The sequence below is a fragment of the Podarcis melisellensis genome (genome assembly GCF_964234715.1).
Source record: "Podarcis melisellensis genome assembly, chromosome: 8".
Lineage (NCBI taxonomy): Eukaryota > Metazoa > Chordata > Lepidosauria > Squamata > Lacertidae > Podarcis > Podarcis melisellensis.
In genome coordinates this window covers 12,061,268-12,082,857 of record NC_138540.1, presented here as the reverse complement: position 1 = coordinate 12,082,857, position 21,590 = coordinate 12,061,268, and the positions used below count along the sequence as shown (strand labels likewise).

General features: G+C 49.0%; 1 protein-coding gene across 1 annotated transcript in view; it reads left to right on the top strand.

Moving 5' to 3' along the window:
• The window catches only part of RAP1GAP (RAP1 GTPase activating protein), a 96,119-nt gene that overhangs the window by 19,419 nt on the left and 55,110 nt on the right, over positions 1 to 21,590 (top strand). The window contains exon 3 of the mRNA XM_081923140.1: positions 16,904 to 17,003. Coding sequence (XP_081779266.1) covers positions 16,904 to 17,003 — 100 coding nt within the window. The remainder of the gene's footprint in view (positions 1 to 16,903; positions 17,004 to 21,590) is intronic.

Here is a 21,590-nt window from a genome sequence, read left to right as displayed (position 1 = left end):
TGGTTTTCTGCAAGGCTTCCATAGGAGCAGTTAAGACCATCCTACTCTCTGTTGTGTTGTGTTGAAGCAAAGGTAGGGGAACATCTTTGGAAGCTGCTGGGCTGAAACTCCTTGACGATTGGCCATGCTGGCTGGAGTGGGGGGCTGCTGGGAGCCTGGAGATCCAACGTTCAGTCTGTTGATGTCTTGGGTAGAAGGAGCTGCTCCCACCATTGGTGCACCCAGCCCAACCCATGTCTTCTGATTGGCAGTCACTCTCCAAGGTATGAGAGAGGGCTTTTCTGGCTGCGAAGCTGTGACTTCCTGCATGCAAACCTGGCTGGGCTATGACAGTGAATACTGGACATTTGCAATGCTTCAATGGAGAAAAAAGTGCCTAACAGAATATGACCCTTTCACCCAGAACTAATCTGAATGTGTCATCCTGCCAATTATTTGTACGGGGGCGGGGAGAGGGATTTTCACTTCCAAGCCATAATTAATATATTAGTATAATTAGTATATATACAGTCGTGCCTCAGAAGTTGAAGTCAGGAGTGCCTGGCATGCTCTGGTCCATGGGGTCATGAAGAGTCAGACACGACTAAACAACAACTTTGGAAGTCAAACGAAATCCGTTCCGGAAGTCCGTTCGACTTTCATAACATTTGGGAACCATGGCGCGGCTTCTGATTGGCTGCAGGAAGCTCCTGCAGCCAATCAGAAGCTATGGAACCCACGTCGGACGTTCGGGTTCCAAAGAACGTTCACAAACTGGAACACTCACTTCCAGGCGTTCGGGGAAACGTTTGTCTCGCAAGGTACGACTGTATTAGTAGAATATATCATAGTTGTTGGACTAAAGACCTGGGTGCTGCATTTTGCAGTCGCCTTGTGAAGACCAAAGGTCACCTTTATCAAGATCACTGGAGGAGGTCAGTGATTCTTTTCAGCAGAGCTGGTTGGAGGGTTTCCTGCTCTGGAGGGTAGGACTTGAAAGGAGATCCCGACAAAGCATCAAGAGGAACTTTCTTAGAGCCAGCGCTGTTCGACAGTTGAATGGTCTCCCTCGGGAAGTGGTGGACTCTCCTTCCTTGGAGGTTTTTACCCAGAGGTTGGGTGGCCATCTGTCAGGGATGCTTGAGCTGAGGTTCCTGCAATCCAGGGGGTTGGACTAGATGATCCTTGGGTCCCTTCCAATTCTACTTTGACCTTTGACCATGACCTTTTCTGGCTTAGCAATCTACAGGTAACTATTACGTATATGAGACTGGTGTCAATTACCCAGGAAGGATATTCTTACTGATTTATATAGCAAGTGGTGGGTTTAAAGAAAGAAAATAGAGGAAAAAGCAGGACATTAAAGAAAACATCACCTCACATTAATAATACAGCGACAATCAATACATCCATCTCAGAGCAAACATATAAATCGATACGATATTGCCAAGTGAAAGGTCCAGATAGGCGTTCAAAATAAATGGCCATCTGTAAGAAATGGGCTCAGACGTAGGAAGGGCAGCAAGCCTCTTTGATCTATAGGGTGAGAGAGGTTGGCTGTTTTGTCCTTCCAGGTTCAAGGCAGAAGTCTTGGGGCCGCCAGAAGGACTTACAGCCCCAACACTTCCGTTGCCCAGCCCTTATCTCCTAGAACTGCAGGAATATAATTCGAAAAGATGCAGATACTTGCAAATGTCAAGGTTTTCTCTTAACACAAGGATTTATCCCGTAGTCCGTTCCCCATGACATCACCAGGGGCTGCTCCTAGGTCGCATGTCTGGGCCCTGAAAACTTGTGGCCTGGGATGCCACCTTTTTCCACCTTCGCCGCATGAAGCAATTGGTCCCTTACCTTTCCCGCCCCGCCCTGGCCACAGTGATCCATGCGATGGTCAACTCCAGGCTTGACTACTGTAATTCGCTCTATGCAGGGCTGCCCTTGAAACTGTCCCACAAACTCCAGCGGGTGCAGAATGCTGCAGCGAGGCTCCTCACGGGGTCTCTGCCATGGGAGCATATTCACCCAGTGCTTTTCCAGCTGCACTGGCTCCCTTTGGAGTACAGGGTCAGATTTAAGGTGCTGCTTTTGACTTTTAAAGCCCTTCACGGCCTAGGACCCTCGTACCTACGGGATCGCCTCTCCCGGTATGCCCCACGGAGGACCTTAAGGTCCATATATAGCAACACCCTAGAGGTCCCGGGCCCTCAGGAAGTTAGATTAGCCTCAACCAGAGCCAGGGCCTTCTCAACAGTGGCTCCGGCCTGGTGGAACGCTCTGCCTCATGAGACCAGGGCCCTGCGGGATCTGATTTCTTTCCGCAGGGCCTGTAAGACAGAGTTGTTCCACCTGGCCTTTGGCTCAGAATCAGTTTGATTCCCTCCCCCTTTTTCTTCTTCCTTTCTCCTCCTATAATGAGATTGCTCCCTAATTGTTTTAATGTTGTATCTTAATCTTTTAAATTGTATTTTAATCAACTTGTTTTTATTATTGGTTGTTAGCTAGCATCTGATAAATTTGGATCATTTGGGTGTCCTCGGGGGGGGGGGCTGGTTCTGGGCTGCTGATGGAGAGGTCAGCGACCCCCTCCTCACTGCCTCTCTCCAGGCTCCTGGCTCCTGAGAAGCGATTTCCACCCAAGTGAGGAAATCTCTATCAGTTCTTTAATCGTGGGAAATGGATTTCTTCATTAGGCATTAGGCGCTGCTCCTAAGATGCTATAATATTTAGCCAGCAGACGGATGAGTTGGCTGCAGTAATGATAGCAAGGGGTGGAGAAGCTGTGTTTTGACTTACTCTTGGCTTCACAAATGTTTGAAAGGGGCTGTGTGTTCATGCACACACTTAAAAAACAAAAACCTCTTGGGACTAAGTTTTTGTGGGGTGGACTTGCTCTGTTGCAAGATGGGACTGAGGTCTTCTTCTTCTTCTTCTTCTTCTTCTTCTTCTTCTTCTTCTTCTTCTTCTTCTTCTTCTTCTTCTTCTTCTATCCCTCATAGCTGGGTAAGATTGTCTTCCATAAGCACGGTTTTAACAGTGAGTCCATAAGTGACTGTGGAGGCCAATTCTGGATCCACATATCCTTCTGCAGTGGGGGCATAAGTTTCCAGGCAGGAGTTGATCACGGTGAGGTTTTGCCAAGCATGCCTTCCTCTTAGCACGTTTCTCCCTTTCGTCCTGAGTTCGAGCGTCTTCAAAGCCCACAACACCTTTGGTAAAGGCTGTTCTCCAGTTGGAATGGTCGCAGGCCAGTGTTCCCCAGTTGTCGGTGTTTATCCTACTTTTTAAAAATTTGCCTTCAGAGAGTCTTTAAACCTCTTTTGTTGACCACCAGCATTACGCTTTCCATGTTTAAGTTGGGAATAGAGTAGTTGCTTTGGAAGACGATAATCAGGCATCCTCACAAGATGATGATGATGATGATGATTATTATTATTATTATTATACCCCGCCCATCTTGCTGGGTTTCCCCAGCCACTTTGGGCGGCTTCCAACAAAACACTAAAATACAGTAACCTATTAAACATTAAAAGCTTCTCTAAACTTTTAATGCTTTTTAACTTTTAAAGCTTCCCTAAAAATGACTAGTCCTACAAAGTTGATGTTGAAGAATCATTGCTTTGCTACTGGTAGCATACAGCAATAGTGTATCCCCACAGATGTTGGGCTCCAAATCTGTCATGCCTGGCTGCTGAGGCTGATGGGAGTTAAAAGAGTCCAACACCATCTGGAGACCAGCAGGTTTCCCTGTGCTGAACTTGACCATCACTTGCCATTACTGTCCCTCTCTCTCTCCATCACAACTCTGCCTTCATTTAAGGTAGAGACGGGGAACCTGACACTTTCCAGTTGCTGCTGGACTCAGAACTGCCATCATCATCCCTGGCCGATAGGGACTGAGTTGAGACACTGGCTGGCAGCAGCAGCAGCAGCAGCTCTTGGAGGTTTCCGATGTGGTGTCTCTTCCCAGCCCTTTCCTGGAGCTGCTGCTATTGGGGATTGAACTTGGGGCCTTCTGCATGCCAAGCAGGTGTTCTGCCGCTGGGGCATGGCCCTTCCCCAGTGCAGGGCTATATAAGAGCCTGGCTCTGCAGCTAATAATACATTTTTACCCCAACCCCAAATCATGCAGGCACCCACAGCCTCTTTCCCAGCATAAAAGCACTAACTAACTTGGGAATAATATGGGAATAACACTAATTGGGCAATAAGGATCTGGGGATTTTGAACCTCAGGATAAAGCCTTATTGTTGTATTTTTTATCCTGCCTTTCCTCTGAGGAGCTCAAGGCATGCTTACCTTCCTCCCTACTTATTTACATGACAACCCTGCGAGGCAGGTTAGGCTGAATGACTGGCTCCCAAGAACACAAACCAAATGTGTGGCTGGATGGGGATTCGAACCCTGATCTCTCCCATGCCGTAGTCCAAGACTCTAACCCATGAGTAGGCAAACTAAGGCCCTGGGCCCGGATCTGGCCCAATCACCTTCTCAATCCGGCCCTCAGACGGACTGAAAATCAGTGTGTTTTTATATGAGTAGAATGTGTCCTTTTATTTAAAATGCATCTCTGGGTTATTTGTGGGGCATAGGAATTCGTTCATCATTTTTCCCCCTTCAAAATATAGTCCGGCCCCCCACAAGGTCTGAGGGACAGTGGACCGGCCCCCTGCTGAAAAGGTTTGCTGACTCCTGCTCTAACCAATACACCACCGCTGCCTCTCTTAAGAACACACGCCAGGAGACACCCCTTCAGAGGGGGGGCCCAAGCTGTGGTCTGTTCTTCTGGAGAAGTTACTTCTTTATCATTCCATTAACTTTTTCTCCCAAGAAACTTGGTGTGATGTGCATGATTCTCTCCTCCTCATTTCCCTGCTTTAATCTCACAATAACCTTGCAAGGAAGGTTAGGCTGAGTGACTCTGGCAGGCCCCAGGCCACCCACCGGGCCTTCGCAGCCTAGCAGGGGATTTGAACCGGGGTGTCTCCCATGTCCCAGCCCAACCCTCTCTTCCCACTATACTGCGCTACCTCTCCATATGCCAGCAGTGCCAACGCAGTGCCCCTTTGCTCTTTGGAAAGGGAGAAATCTGCTCCTGGCATTAAGCAGATGATAGATATATCTATCTATCTGCCTCGAAGAGAAGAATGGACTTTACCCTCGTTTCTGGGTAACGTTTGCCAAGAACTGTTCCCCCCCCCCTTCCCCTGTGGGCAAATGATGATGGTAATTATACAAGATCCGTAGTCATTTCCCGCCCCCTCCCTCACATACACACACACACAAACAAACAAACACACAAAGCATGATTTCTGAAGAAAGTAGGAATTGTGCAAGAAGGCTCCAGGCCTGGATTTGAGATGTTCTGACGGAGCCCATTAAGCCTCGCTGCTTCCCATCCACCACACTTCCAAAATCGTTTTAGGTAACTCCTGGAGGGCATGTTTCTAGTCCCCAGAACATCTTCCGTGTCTGTGTCTTGAGATGTGGTGTGTGTGTGTGTTTATCACCAAGTCTGAAATGAAGGCAGCCCTTGCACCAAAGGTGGTTTTTGCATAAATTGGTGCATCATCTCAAAATGAATTCTCCTATTCTCCCTCTGTTCTGGTGGAGGAGCAGGGACAGGAAGCAAGGAGCTGAAATTTCTACAAATACATCATGATTCTCCAACAGCTCTGTTCTGCAATCTCCTTCCACTTGCATAGAAATGTCGGCTTTCCGGCCATTGCTTTTAATAAGTCAAAGGAACTTAGTCCTGTGCAAGAAACCCTCTTCGGACAAGATCAGAGAATATAACACAAAGAGCCAGAAAACTGGTGGCCCTGTTGATGTCGGTCCGGAATATGAAAAAGACTTGTGTGAACAAATGGTCAAGCTCCAGCGGTTGTATGGTGGTAGAGATATGACCAAATTTCCAGAATTCAAATTTCAGGATCCCAGACTTGAAGAGGAACAGAAGTGATGTGATAGAAAGTGGGGCTTGCCTTCCCTCTCCCCCTAATTAACCTCCATCTCCAGGGGGGGCGTTGACCTCCTTGGGGCCTGTGACATCACTGCCCTCTTCCCTTCCTCTCTCCCAATTAACCACCTCCCACAGCCCCCCCCCCAAATGGCGTCACCAGGGGCTGCCCCAGGTCTCAGCCCTGAAATCCCAGGGTCTGGGGTGCTCCTGACCTGTCAACCCCAGTGGTGAGCCTTTAAGGAGAGTCAGTGTGGCATAGTGGTTAGTATGTTGGAGGGACGCGGGTGGCGTTGTGGTCTAAACCACCGAGCCTCTTGGGCTTGCCGATCAGAAGGTCGCGGTTTGAATCCCCATGACGGGGTGAGCTCCCGTTGCTCTGTCCCAGCTCCTGCCAACCTAGCAGTTCGGAAGCACGTCAAAGTGCAAATAGATAAATAGGTACCTCTGCGGCGGGAAGGTAAATGGCGTTCTGGTTTCTGTCACGGTGTCTGGTTGCGCCAGAAGTGGTTTAGTCCTGCTGGCCACATGACCCAGAAAGCTGTCTATGGACAAATGCCGGCTCCCTCGGCCTGATAGCAAGATGAGCGTCGCTACCCCATAGTTGCCTTTGACTGGACTTAACCGTCCAGGAGTCCTTTACCTTTACGTTTGACCTAGAGTGTTGGATGATGACCTGAGAGAGACCAGAGTTCAAATCCCTGCTCAGCCATGCCTCTCAGCCCAGTCACTGCCTCTCAGCCGAACTCACCTCACAGGGTTGTTGTGGAAATGAGGAGGAGTGCCATGAACACTGTCTTGAGCTCCTTGGAGGAAGGTGTAAAAGGTAAAGGGACCATTAGGTCCAGTCGTGGCCAACTCTGGGCCTGCGGCGCTCATCTCGCTTTATTGGCCAAGGGAGCCGGTGTACAGCTTCCGGGTCATGTGGCCAGCATGACTAAGCCACTTCTGGCGAAGCAGAGCAGCGCACGGAAATGCCATTTACCTTCCTGCCAGAGCGGTACCTATTTATCTACTTGCACTTTGACGTGCTTTTGAACTGCTAGGTTGGCAGGAGCAGGGACCGAGCAACGGGAGCTCACCCCGTCGCAGGGATTCAAACCGCGACCTTCTGATCGGCAAGCCCAAGAGGCTCGGTGGTTTAGACCACAACGCCACCCGCGTCCCTCCAACATACTAACCACTATGCCACACTGACTCTCCTTAAAGGCTCACCACTGGGGTTGACAGGTCAGGAGCACCCCAGACCCTGGGATTCGAACCGCTGACCTTCTGATCAGCAAGCCCAAGGCTCTGTGGTTTAATCCACAGTGCCACCCGTGTCGCTTGGAGGAAGGAACGTGTGATATAATACAGTAAACGAGGGGAATTAAGACTAAGAGAGCTGAGTGGGGGATGCTCTGTAATCTCACTGTATACAAGTTGTACAAGTGACAATAAAGTATTTCAATTCAATATAAATGCATTAAATGAGGTGGGAGGGCTGTTGATTGATTAATAAATAAGCTGTCAACCATCCTGCAATCCGGGGGGGGGGGTGTTGGTCCCTCTCCACTCCCCTGTCCCTGGGAAGGCGAAGGCAGGGAGCCTGGGAACACACGGCCAATGCTGGCTGCTCAGAGCTGAAGTCCAGTGTGTTGCAGGCAGGCCAGAAGGCTGCTGTGTTTCTCAGAGCCAGTGGCTCGGTTCCAACCATGATAACTGCACCTTGGGAGAAGCATCAAGCCGGAGCATGAGAGGCAGAGCAGCCTGGCTGTTAATGCCGGAGGGTCCTGGTTTTGTTTTGCTTTTGGCTGAGCAATTGCTGTTGACGTTTTAGAATTCTTTCCTCCAACCTTCAGGTTTGGGGTGGAGGGGCGCCACCTGGTGGCCTCTTGTGGTTACTGCAGGTAGTGTTTTTCAGGAGCCGGAAGAGATTTTGCAGCCGCCGAAGCTTTTGTGGAGTTGCCGGTGTTTATCCTCAGCTTCTTAAAAAGCAGAGACATCACCTTGCCGACAAAGGTCCGGTGTTTATCCTCAGCATCTTAAAAAAAAAGCAGAGACAAAGGTCCGTATATTTAAAGCTATGGTTTTCCCAGTAGTGATGTATGGAAGTGAGAGCTGGACCATAAAGAAGGCTGATCACCGAAGAATGGATGCTTTTGAATTCTGGGGCTGGAGGAGACTCTTGAGAGTCCCATGGACTGCGAGAAGATCAAACCCCTCCATTCTGAAGGAAATCAGCCCTGAGTGCTCACTGGAAGGGCAGATCCTGAAGCTGAGGCTCCAATACTTTGGCCACCTCATGAGAAGAGAAGACTTTCTGAAGAAGACCCTGATGTTGGGAAAGATGGAGGGCACAAGGAGAAGGGGACGACAGAGAACAAGATGGTTGGACAGTGTTCTCGAAGCTACCAGCATGAGTTTGACCAAACTGCGGGAGGCAGTGGAAGACAGGAGTGCCTGGCGTGCTCTGGTCCATGGGGTCACGAAGAGACGGAAACGACTAAATGACTAAACAACAACATCCTCCGCCGACACAAGCGGCTCTGGAGTGCAGGCCTTTCAATCCGCTGCCAACTCTTTGTCGCCACAGTCAGAGAGAGGCAGCAAGGCTTCCGATTATCAGTTGCTGGAAACTGCAGGAAGGGGAGAGTTGCTCTTGAGTTCGAATCCTGCTTGCAGGCTTCCCATAGGCCTCTCGTTGGCCACTGTGAGCAGGAACCTGATTCGCCCCAGCCTCTGTGCACCAAAGGCTCTGTGCGCCTGCAGATGGAATGCTCTGGTTGAGAGAGAGAGAGAGAGAGAGAGAGAGAGAGAGAGAGAGAGAGAGAGAGAGAGAGAGAGAGAGAAGGGATAAATATAAACCGTCCCAGCTTCCTTGAAGGGCTGTGTCTTGCTGCTTCTCTTTCACTCCTGTCACCAGCTGTAACTAAATGCATCCATCTCTCTGCTTCTCTGCATCCAACATCTTCCTTGCAAATTATAATTCCCCCTCCAGGATATCTCTCTCTCTCTCTCTCTCTCTCTCATGTCTTCTTGGGAGCATGCCTGGTCAAGAGGTTGTAGCCACAGCTGTTCACGGCCTTTGCAGAATTAGCTCCAAATTTGCATGAAATTTGAGTGAGTTTTATTTAATGCAAATTGAAATTTGCTGTGGCTCCATCAGGCCTTTTACTTGTTGGTCTTTCCAGGGGAGGGGAGACTTTGTGATGGTTTAGAAACACATTTCCCACCCCTAAGTTCATTTTCTCCTCCATTCTGTGGATTTCTTCTTCATCTTCAAATCTCCACCACCATTTAAGATCTCATTTCACCTTCAGTTTTATTAATATAGAATCATGGAATTGTTGGATGGGATGCAATGCAGGAATAATTTTTTTTTTTAAAGAGAGGATTAGAGCGATTCATGGAGGAGAGAGCTATTGATGGCTACTAGACACGATGGCTGTTCTCTGCCTTCACGGTTGCTGGGAACCCCAGCAGGGGAGAGTGGCCTTGTGTTCAAATCCTGCTTGTGGGTTTTTCCTTGGGGCACCTGGTTGGCAGCTATGGGTAGATGGACCCAATAGTCAAAAAACAAATTAAAACACAGAGTTGTCTCCAGCTAAACTCTTGGGCTAGACCCCTTGAAGTGAATGGACCTAAAGAAAATCATGTTCATTAATTTCAGTGGGTCTACTCTGAGTGCAATTAACACAACCCACTGTCAATGTAGTTTTTTGGATGAACACAGCAGCATGTATATATTTGTTCTATGTTGTATTGTTTTAATTATGACCTGATTAAATTTTATTTCCTTGCTAATGCAAATTGAACTGAAGCCTCCATCGACTGTGGGAGGCGATGGGCAAAATTTATAACCTTCCCAACTCAACACTCTTGCTGCCCAGAGATGCAGGCATTGTCAGAGTTGCGGGTCACCTGGCCAGCAGGTTTAACTCTGAAGGTGTTCTCCCAATGAATGTACACTCCCCCCCCCCAAGATAAGAGAGGCTGTGGGTTCAAAAGGTGCCTTTGCTATGCAGAAACTTTTTGTAGCCTTGGGAAGGAGTTGCACTGGGCCTGAATGAGCTCTGGAGTGGGGAAGCAAAGTTATGGGGCAGGAGCCTGGCTCAAGGCGAGGCAAAACTGCCTCTTCCTCTCCTCGGGGACTGAATCTTCTGTGTGTGTGTGTGTGTGTGTGTGTGTGTGTGTGTCACCATGAGGCTTAAATCACATGATGTCATAGCAGAGGGTCCCTGAGCACATGCAGATAACCTTTCACTTGCAGTCGAGCCTTTAAGCTGTGATTCCTGGATTGCATGGGGTTGGACTAGATCAGGGTTCCCCAAACTTGGGTCTCCGGCTGTTTTTGGACTACAACTCCCATCATCCCTAGTGGCCAGGGATGGTGGGAATCATAGTCCAAAAACAGCCGGAGACCCAAGTTTGGGAACCCCTGGACTTAGATGGGTTCCCTTCTGATTCCATGATTCTTTGGTTCTGTTGATCTGGGACTGGCTGACAAGCTCACACAGGCTGGGGCCGTGTGTACATTGAAAGCACAAGACTTTCGCTCCCAGAAGACTCTTGGGAACTGTAGCTTGCTGAGGAAACCAGACGCTGCAGCTTTTGGGGGGGGTATGATAAACTACAGTTCCCAGCATCCTTTGTGGGAAGCCACATGCTTAGAAGGGACTCAGAGGGGTTCACCTCTGCAATTACTCAGCCATTTTCAGGAATTAAAGCAACAGGAGCAGCAACCCAGTGCGCCAGGATCTGTTTTGATTTGAGGATGCTGAGTGCCTGAGTGAAAGGAGAAAAGGGAAAGGGGCTTGACCGCCTCCCCCTCTGCAGCGCACGATTCTTTGGGAGAAGACGGCCCCATGATGGACATGAAGGCAGAAACCCAGGAGGCAGTTTAAAAAAGAAAAAATGATGTTGTTTTTCCCAAGGACACCCCTTTGCTCTGGTTGTCACTCTGCCACCCTGACAGCGTGAGCAAACAAACAAGGCTCCCCTGTCAAGCTCATCTGCATCTCCTGCATACCCAGGGCAGGCAGCTCTCCTGTTTTGCAAAAACAGAGCGGGGATTTGATGCTGGGGGGAGTCAGCAGCCCCCAGGAGGAGGGGAGAAGCCCAGCTGGGGAGAGGCAGGCCTCCCAGGAGCAAAAGAGGCAGGCAGCCTGGCTGGAGCCGCACACAAATAAGTTTCTGCATTTGCTCAAATGATTTTAACAAAAGATCGCAATAATAATAATAATAACAGGACTCTAAATCAATAACAGTCAAATTTGTGCAGGAGGAAGCTATCGGTGGCTGCGAGTCAGAATGGCTGTGCTCTCCCTCCGTTGCCAGAGGCGGTGAATGTCGCTGGAAATCAGAAGCTGGGAGCGTGACCGTTGCGTTCAGCGCCGCTTGTGGCCTCCTTCCCTTTGGGGCATTGTGAGAACAGAAGGCCAGGCAAGATGGGCCAGTGGACTGATCCAGCAGGATCTTAGTTTCCTTTTGATTCCCAAATGGAGCCTCCATGGACAGAGTCAGTCTACCTTAGAATGGCGATTGAGAATGAGAGATGGCTCTTGCTTGGGAGCGTCCCAGAATGAACATCTGGTTGGCCTCTGTCAGGACAGGATGGCTTGGATGATATAATAATAATAACAATAATAATAATTGTGTGGACAAAACTCTGATCTCACGTAACTGGGACAGGACAATGGTGGCTGCTTCTGTGCCAGCTTGGGTTTTGGGATGTGTCACATGCTGGCGACACCCGAGACCTGCAGCTTGGCTTATGCAACGGTGCCTACTGCCTGCCCCTTGGTCTCTGACGCCCGAGGTCTCTGCCTCAGGGTAGGGCCGGCCCTGGTGGTGGGCGACAGGAGCAGCAGGCACCCAGAGCCTTTGGAGGGAGCGTCGGTTCGAGGGCTCCCTCTCTTGGGCACAAGGAGAGCCTGGGTTGCCAGGAGAGAGGATTCATATTCGCCTCCTCCCTCCTCTGTGCGGGAGGCTGGAGTTCGGAGCACGATTTGTCACCATAATTACCCGATTACCCGATGGTAATTGCCAATCAATTACTTGAGCCGCCTCCTCCTTGTCCCTCTCTCCCCAGCATCCCGTTGCCATGGAAACTCTTGAAGTAGCGTCTTGTGTCTCTCTTCTGCCTTTCTCTGCCACGTAGGCCATGGTTGCTGCTGCTGCTGCTGCTGCTGCTGCAATGCCAGGGGCCTCTCAGGATTCAGCCGGTCTACCCCTGGCCATGTGGGCACCGAGGTTGAATCCTAAGCTTCAGAGGGAGGGAGGGAGGGAGGGAAAATGCTTTTTTTTGTTGTTTTTTTAATTCAAAATTAAAACAAAACATATTATCCAAAAACATATCATCCTTATTTTTTTCCCATTTTTTCTCTCCCCCCCCCCCACAAACCCCCCACCCCCACCCCTGGTTTCCCTCAGTTCCAGTCTTTCGTTTCTCTGAGAATGCTGCTTTCTGCATGTTACAAAGTTGTATAGATCCTCAAACTATTTAGCTGATTATTATCAATAAAAAGTTTGTGAATGTTTATTCAAAACCTGCCAAGGAGTCCAGTTTGCTTTGTTGCGTCTTCAGATACTTTGTAAAGGGTTCCCATTCATCTTTAAAGTCTCCGTTATCCTTGTCCCGTAGCTTATATGTCAGTTTTGTCAGTTCTGCGTAGTCCGTCAATTTTTCTTGCCATGATTCTTTAGTTGGGGTTTCTTCAGTCTTCCATCCTTGTGCTATTAGAACTCTTGCGGCCGTTGTCACATACATGAAGATGTTTTTCAGCTTTTTTGGCAGATCTTTCCCTACAATCCCTAACAAAAATGCATCAGGTTTTTTTTAACAAATGTTAAATGGAACATTTTCTTCAATTCGTTGTATATCAATTCCCCCCCAAAATTAATTACATTACAATCCCACCACATATGATAAAATGTCTCCTCCTTTTCCTTACACTTCCAACATATATTTGAACTAGTAGTTTTGTACATTTTGTACCCATCTATGGCACGGGTAGGCAACCTAAGGCCCAGGGGCGGGATCCAGCCCAATCGCCTTCTAAATCCAGCCCACGGACAGTCTGGAAATCAGTGTGTTTTTACATGAGTAGAATGTGTCCTTTTATTTAAAATGCATCTCGGGGTTATTTGTGGGGCATAGGAATTCATTCATTTTGCCCCCCAAAATATAGTCTGGTCCCCCACAAGGTCTGAGGGACAGTGGACCGGCCCCCTGCTGAAAAAGTTTGCTGACCCCTATTCTATGGCATGCAGCCTGACCTTTGAATTTCACTGTTGCTTGATGTTTAATGGTGCCACTGGGTGGCGTCCCTTTCCCAGTTAGGAATCTCGGATGAAAATCCAATTAACAGAAAACCAGTTGAGGTGAGATGTGTGTTTTTTAGAACTGCAAGTGCTTCTTAGATATGTCACAAAATCGTAGATTTGGAAGGGGTCTTGAGGGTCATCTAGTCCAACCCTCTTCAATTCTAAAGATTTAAACTTTTACTATTTATTTTTTTTACTATTATGATTTTTGGGGGGGACGCGGGTGGCGCTGTGGGTTAAACCACAGAGCCTAGGACTTGCTGATCATAAAGTTGGCGGTTCGAATGAGCTCCCGTTGCTCGGTCCCTGCTCCTGCCAACCTAGCAGTTTAAAAGCACGTCAAAGTGCAAGTAGATAAATAGGTACCGCTCCAGCAGGAAGGTAAATGGTGTTTCTGTGCGCTGCTCTGGTTCGCCAGAAGCAGCTTAGTCATGCTGGCCACATGACCCGGAAGCTGTACACTGGCTCCCTTGGCCAATAAAGTGAGATGAGCGCCGCAACCCCAGAGTCGGTCACGACTGGACCTAATGGTCAGGGGTCCCTTTACCTTTACCTATTATGATTTTTATTAAATTTTCTGTTTTACAATTTCAAATACTCATTTTACATCCTTAAATAATCAGTGACTTCCCTTCTCTTTCCATGGTTCATTTTACATGTCTTAAATCCCTGCATATTTTACAAAAACTATACCAATCGCTTTTCCATTATTGCATCCATCACAACTTATTTACACTGTCGAATTTATCTTAATGGAAAGAAGATAAAGTCCCTCCCAGAGATGAATGGCAGATTAAGTTGATGCATTATGCTGAAATGGCTAAAATGACTAGAAGAATCAGAAATCAGGAAGATCAAAATTTTAATAAGGAATGAAAATTTATAATATAAAAAACCATTGTAGGCAGCTGAAACCATTACAGTAGAAGGATTGGAATAACACTTGCAGTTTAATGGTGAATTTTGGACACAATGGAGAGGTAAAAGATTTGGATGATCATAAAAGATGAAGAGGAAATATAGGCCCCATAAAGAGGAGGAGGGAAGTTCAGGAGAATCTTTGGCATTTTGTTTCTATGTTGTATGTTGGGTATGTGATTGTAAAACTTTAATCTGAAAAACCAAATAAATATTTATTTATTTTTTTAAAAAAGAATTTATCTTAATGTTGCCAGCGTTTTCAGCTGTATACCATTATTTCCCATATATCCCATAAAAGTTGTTTTCCAATCTTCTTTTAACGTATGCTTTTCTCGTTCTCTTGTTGTGTATGTTAAGTTTGCAAGTTGTGCATATTCTGTCAACTTAAGTTGCCGTTCTTCTTTGGTTTGGACCTCGCAAAGAGTTAAACCTCGGTTGGGGTCACATCTGTGTCCCTCCAGATGTTGCTGGGTGCTCTGGGTGTCCCTAACCATTGGCTAGGATGGCTGCTGTACATTGCGGGAGGGGGTCCTCCGACATCTGACACCCCCCCAGCACTGATCTAAGACCTTGTCAAACTCCACATCAAGAGGCTGTTTCATGTTTCAAAGCCGGGAATGTCTGACCTGGCAATGGCAGCACTGGCCTGAGCACATGCAGAGTGCCTTCTGCCAAACCCCTGTGAACCCTCCTTCACTCTTCCCATCTCTTCCCATAATCCTTTGCCCCAGCTGCAGGCAGGTTCCAGAGCAGCAGCTGCTGCAACAGCAGCAAAGGATTCTGGGAATAACCTGTTTGCCCAACGGTCAGTGAGGTGGGGTTCGTTGCATGGTTCCTTCTCTCCTCTTCCGTTTCCGAATATTGGAAGCCGTCCTAGGTGACCCACAAAGCTCCTGATTCAGCTTTATAGCCAGGATGAGAAAAATAGAAAAAAACAAAGGCCAATGTCTCAGTGAAGGGGAAAGATGATTCACCAATTGGGATGATTGAATTGCAAAGGGTTGACTGTCGCAATTCTATGATTACAGTGGTACCTCGGGTTACATACGCTTCAGGTTACGTATGCTTCAGGTTACAGACTCCGCTAAACCAGAAATAGTACCTCGGGTTAAGAACTTTGCTTCAGGATGAGAACAGAAATTGCACAGCAGGAGGCCCCATTAGCTAAAGTGGTGCTTCAGGTTAAGAACAGTTTCAGGTTAAGAACAGACCTCTGGAACAAATTAAGTACTTAACCTGAGGTACCACTGTACGGTCCCCACTTCCTTCCTCCTTGACGTGCTTTTAGGAGCCAGGAAGCTTCAAAGAGGTTGGGTGTGATCCTTGACGCCTCCCTTTCCAATGAGGTGCAGGTTACAGCAACAGCCGAGGCGACATTTTTCCACCTTTGCCACATCAAGCAGTTGGTCCCTTACCTTTCCCGCCCCGCCCTAGCCACAGTGATCCATGCAATGGTCATCTCCAGGCTTGACTACTGTAATTCGCTCTACGTGGGGCTGCCCCTGAAGCTGTCCCAGAAACTCCAGCGGGTGCAGAATGCTGCAGCGAGGCTCCTCACGGGGTCTTTGCCTTGGGAGCATATTCACCCAGTGCTTTTCAAGCTGCACTGGCTCCCGGTGGAGTACAGGGTCAGATTTAAGGTGCTGGTTTTGACCTTTAAAGCCCTTCGCAGCTTAGGACCATCGTACCTACGGGATCGCCTCTCCTGGTATGCCCCCCGGTGGACCTTAAGGTCCATAAATAGCAACACCCTAGAGGTCCCGGGCCCTAAGGAAGTCAGATTAGCCTCAACCAGAGCCAGGGCCTTCTCAACATTGGCTCCAGCCTGGTGGAACGCTCTGTCTCATGAGACCAGGGCCCTGCAGGATCTGATTTCTTTCCGCAGGGCCTGTAAGACAGAGCTGTTCCACCTGACCTTTGGCTTAGAATCAGTTTGATTCCCTCCCCCTCTTTCTTTTCCCTTTCTCCTCCTGTGAAGAGGCTGCATCCTAATGTTTTAATGTTGTATTTTAATCTTGTTTTTTAAATTGCATTTTAATCAATTTGTTTTTATTATTGGTTGTTAGCCGCCCTGAGCCAGGTCTTGGCTGGGGAGGGCGGGGTATAAATAAAATTTATTATTATTATTATTATTAAAGGTTTAAACCCTGGCGAGCGGCTGCCAGCCAGTGTAGACAATATTGAGGCAGATGAAGCCAATGTCTTTGTAGAAGGCACCTTCCTGTGTTTTAAGGGAAGGACCCTTGCTCAGTGGAAGAGCCCCTGCTTGGCATACAGAAGGTTCCGGGTTCAATCCCTGCCGGCAGCCTCTCCAGGTAGGGCTCCCTACCTGAGACTCTGGAGAGCCGCTGCTGCCAGTCAGTGCTGGATGGGCCCAATGGTTTGACTCGACAGAAGGCAGCTTCCTAGGTTTCTATTCAAATCAGCCCTTGATTCAGAACCATGAGGACCGGGATCTTATTTTATTTTTAGAGGACGGAAGCTCATGTGCCTTTGCTTCTAGAAGGTTCCGGGTTCAATCTCTGGGGAAGAGACTCCTTGTCTGAAGCTGCTGCCAGTCATTGCGGGCAATACTGGGCTAGAGGAACCAATAGTCCAGCTGGGTGAAAGGGTCGCCTCCACATTCAGATCCGCTCCGGACGGCCTGGACATTTTCCATCTCTGCTGAACTCGAACCTGCAACCCTTGGGCTCCTGGACACTGTCCCCTCTTCTAACAGGACTTTCTCTTTTCCCTCAGCAAACACAGTGATGGGCCAGCCAGCTTCTCCTTCAGCGGCCCCTTAGAACTGCCTTCTCTTGGCGCCATCCTCCCTCACACTGCTCTCCGCCACCCCAAGGTAAGAGTCCTCATCACTTTTCATTTTGGGCTAGAATCGTAGAGTTGGGAGGGACCCCTGAGGTTCATCTAGTCCAACCCCCTGTAATGCAGGAATCTCTTTGCCCAATGTGGTGCTTGAACTCACGACCCAGAGATTAAGAGTCTTGTGCTCTGCCAACGGAGCCAACGGCCAGGACCACATAACACCAGTCCTGAGAGATCTGCATTGGCTCCCAGTACATTTCCAAGCACAATTCAAAGGGTTGGTGCTGACCTTTAAAGCCCTAAACGACCTCGGTCCAGTATATCTGAAGGGAGTGTCTCCAACTCCATCGTTCTGCCTGGAAGCTGAGGTCCAGCACCGAGGGCCTTCTGGCAGTTCCCTCACTGTGAGAAGCCAAGTTACAGGGAACCAGGCAGAGGGCTTCTCGGTGGTGGCACCCGCCCTGTGGAACGCCCTCCCATCAGATGTCAAAGAGAAAAACAACTGTCAAACTTTTAGAAGACATCTGAAGGCAGCCCTCTTTAGGGAAGCTTTTAATGTTGAATAGGTTATTGTATTTTAGTGTTTTGTTGGAAGCCGCCCAGAGTGGCTGGGGAAACGCAGCCATATGGGCAGGGTGTGTGTGTATAAATTTATAAATTTATTTATTTATTTATTTATTTATTTATTTATTTATTTATTTATTTTTATTTCACTGGCTCAGCGAAAGTGCCCAAGAGTAGCCTCTCGCAGCCCCTTCGCTGCCCAGCTGCCGCACAACACCCCTGCAGGGCTGCCAGTGGGTCTTGTTCTCTGCCGCTTAGGCAACGAACTGCAAGGAGCAGATCGGCTTTATTTAAAGCCTCTGCCCTGCCCTCAAACTGTGGGGCAGGAAGATGGCTGGTTCTGCAATGGTTCCTGCGGGACAACTAGCCCAACACCCTGCTGTGTCACTTGCCAGCCAGCACAGAAGGCCCCAGGTGCCATTCCCTGGCAAAGTCTCCAGTCTTTCTGCTGCCAGTCCGTGTAGGCAATACAGAGCTAGGTGGTCTGACTCTGTATCAGGCCCCTAGTTATGACTCAAATCCATGAGGACTAGAATCTTGCATTATTTTGTGGGCGGAAGACCTGGAGTGCTGTAGGTGGGCACCGAGCGGCTTCTGGTTACGACCAACCCCTTGAGACCCAAAGCAAGCTCCCTTCTCCACAAAGGTGAGTCCTTTGGTCTCAAGGGAGACCAAACCTCTGTCTCTCACCCAGCAAGGCAAGGTACCGGAGAAGGTACCTGCCAACTCCACCTGCCTCTGGTTGCATAATAATAATAATAATAATAATAATAATAATAATAATAATAATAATTTATTTATACCCCGCCCATCTGGCTGAGTTTCCCCAGCCACTCTGGGCAGCTCCCAATCAAGTGTTAAAAACAGTACAGCATTAAATATTAAAAACTTCCCTAAACAGGGCTGCCTTCAGATGTCTTTTAAAGATAGGATAGCTGCTTATTTCCTTCACATTTGAAGGGAGGGCATTCCACAGGGCGGGCGCCACTACCGAGAAGGCCCTCTGCCTGGTTCCCTGTAACCTCACTTCTCGCAATGAGGGAACCGCCAGAAGGCCCTCGGCGCTGGACCTCAGCATCCGGGCAGAACGATGGGGGTGGAGACGCTCCTTCAGGTATACAGGACCGAGGTCGTTTAGGGCTTTAAAGGTCAGCACCAACCCTTTGAATTGTGCTTGGAAATGTACTGGGAGCCAATGTAGGTCTTTCAAGACCGGTGTTACGTGGTCTCGGCAGCCGCCCCCAGTCACCAGTCTAGCTGCCGCATTCTGAATTAGTTGTAGTTTCTGGGTCACCGTCAAAGGTAGCCCCACGTAGAGCGTATGGCAGTAGTCTGAGCGAGAGATAACTAGACCATGTACTACTCTGGCGAGACAGTCTGCAGGCAGGTAGGGTCTCAGCCTGCGTACCAGGTGGAGCTGGTAGACACAGAATTAACCTGCGCCTCCATGGACAGCTGTGAGTCCAAAATGACTCCCAGGCTGCGCACCTGGTCCTTCAGGGGCACAGTTACCCCATTCAGGACCAGGGAATCCCCCACACCCGCCCGCCCCCTGTCCCCCAAAAACAGTACTTCTGTCTTGTCAGGATTCAACCTCAATCAGTTCATTATAAAATCAGTTCAAATCAAATTAATCGCAACCATTGGGATAGAGTTCTGTGAGGATTACCAAACGAGGGGGTCAGGCTGTGCCTTGGCCAAAGGCCTGGTGGAACAACTCTGTCTTGCAGGCCCTGCGGAAAGATGTCAAGTCCCGCACGACCCTATTCTCTTGTGACAGAGCGTTCCTACCAGATCGGGGCCACAGCTGAAAAAGCCCTGGCTCTGGTTGAGGCCAGCCTAACCTCCCTGTGGCCCATGACCTGCAGTTCTGCCCTCTTCCTTCCTTCCTTTCTGCCCACCACCTCCAGCTCACCCCCCATCTCCTCCCCTAAGTTGGGGGGTCTTGTTACCAGGCAGGTGGGGGAAGGGGCTCGCTGTTTCCTGAGGCTTGCAATGATTTGAGTCGTCCTCCATGCGAAACTCCCCCACCCCACCCGCCTGCCCGTGTGTGTGATGCATAGCTCCAGCTTGTGGGTGGTCCCCATGGCAACAGAGGCGCCCCCGCAGGTCTCTGGGGTGAGGAGAGCCTGAATCATTAGGGCTCCGGAGGAGGAGAAGGAGGCTGTGCCCTTGGCCCAGCGAGGGGCCACTTTGGCATTCGGGGCAGGATTCCTGCTTGGCCGCCTTGCTGCCTGGCAGCGATAGGCACTGTCCCTCCTCCGTTGTTCGAGGCAGGTGAGCTGGTGGGCATCCTGTGAAACTGTTTGGGGATGGAGAAAAAAAGGGGTTTCTGCACACAGCACAGACTTGAACTGTGGATGGCTGCCAAACCCAGTAAAGGTAAAGGTACCCCTGACCATTCGGTCCAGTTGCAGACTCTGGGGTTGTGCACTCATCTCGCTTTATAGGCCGAGGGAGCCGGTGTTTGTCCACAGACAGCTTCCGGGTCATGTGGCCAGCCTGACTAAGCCGCTTCTGGCGAACCAGAGCAGCACACGGAAATGCTGTTTACCTTCCTGCCAGAGCTGTACCTATTTATCTACTTGCACTTTGACATGCTTTCGGACTGCTAGGTTGGCAGGAGCAGGGACCGAGCAACGGGAACTCACCCCGTGACGGGGATTCGAACCGCCGACCTTCTGATCGGCAAGCCCTAGACTCTGTGGTTTAGACCACAGCGCCACCCGAGTCCCAGAGAATTGCCCAAACCCACGTAAGGCTGTCAGTGGCTATTGGGAGGTATTGATGCTTCTGAAGAACACTCGCTGGGAGCTACAGAAGGAACGACTGTTGCTGCTGTCCTCAAGGTCCTGCTAGTAGGTTTGGGCAATTTGCAGGGTTTGGCCCCTGTAAAACATGAAGCTGGCCCAGATGGGCCGTTGGCCTGATCCAGTGGGTTCCTATGATGTTCTTAGCATCTTTTCCTTCAAGGGTGGTGGGGAGTGCAGAGCAGGAAATTCATGGAATCATATAGTTGGAAAGGGACCCTGAGGGTCATCTAGTTCCACCCCCTGCAATTCAGGAATCTCAACTAAAGCAGCCATGGCAGATGGCCATCCGACCTCTGCTTAAAAATCTCCAAGGAAGGATAGTCCATTACCTCCCGAGGGAGACTGTTCCACTGTCAAACTGTCTGACTTTGACTCTGACTCTGAGTTCCTCCTGATGCTTTGTCGGGATCTCCTTTGTTGTAACTTGAAGCCATGGGTTCGAGTCCTACCCTCCAGAGCAGGAAACCCTCCAACCAGCCCTGCTCAAAAGAATCACTGACCTCCTCCAGTGATCTTGATAAAGGTGACTAGAAGCCATGGGTTCGAATCCTACCCTCCAGAGCAGGAGAAAACAAGCTTGCTCCATCTTCCATTTGACAACCCTTTAGATATTTGAAGATGGCTATCATATCTCCTCTCATCCACCTCTTTTCCAGGCTAAACATACCTAGCTCCTTCAACCGCCCCTCATATAAGGCTTGGCTTCTAGACCCTTAATCACCCTAGCTGCCCTCCTCTGCACACATCCCAGCTTGTCAACATCCTTCTTAAATTGCGGCACCCTGAACTGCACACAGTATTCTAGGTGTGATCTGACCAAGGCAGAAAAGAGTGGTACTATTACTTCCCTTGATCTAGACACTAGACTTTTGTTGATGCAGCCTAGAATAGCATTCACCTTTTTTGCTGCTGCATCACACAGTTGCCTCATGTTAAGCGTGTGGTCCACTAAATCTTTTTCACATGTTCTACTAGTAATTTTCCCCCATCTTACATTTGTGCGTCTGGTTCTTCTTGCTGAAGAGCAGAACCTTACATTTGTCCCTATTGAAATTCATTTTGAAATTCATTTTGAATCCCAATTCTGTCTTCAGAGGCATTGTCTATCCCTCCCAGTTTGGTGTCATCTGAAAATTTGATGAGCATCCCCTCAATTCCTTCATCCAAGTCATTTCTAAAGACGTTGAACAACAACGGGCCCAGGACAGAAGCCTGCTAACTTTTTTTCCAGGATGACGAGGAAC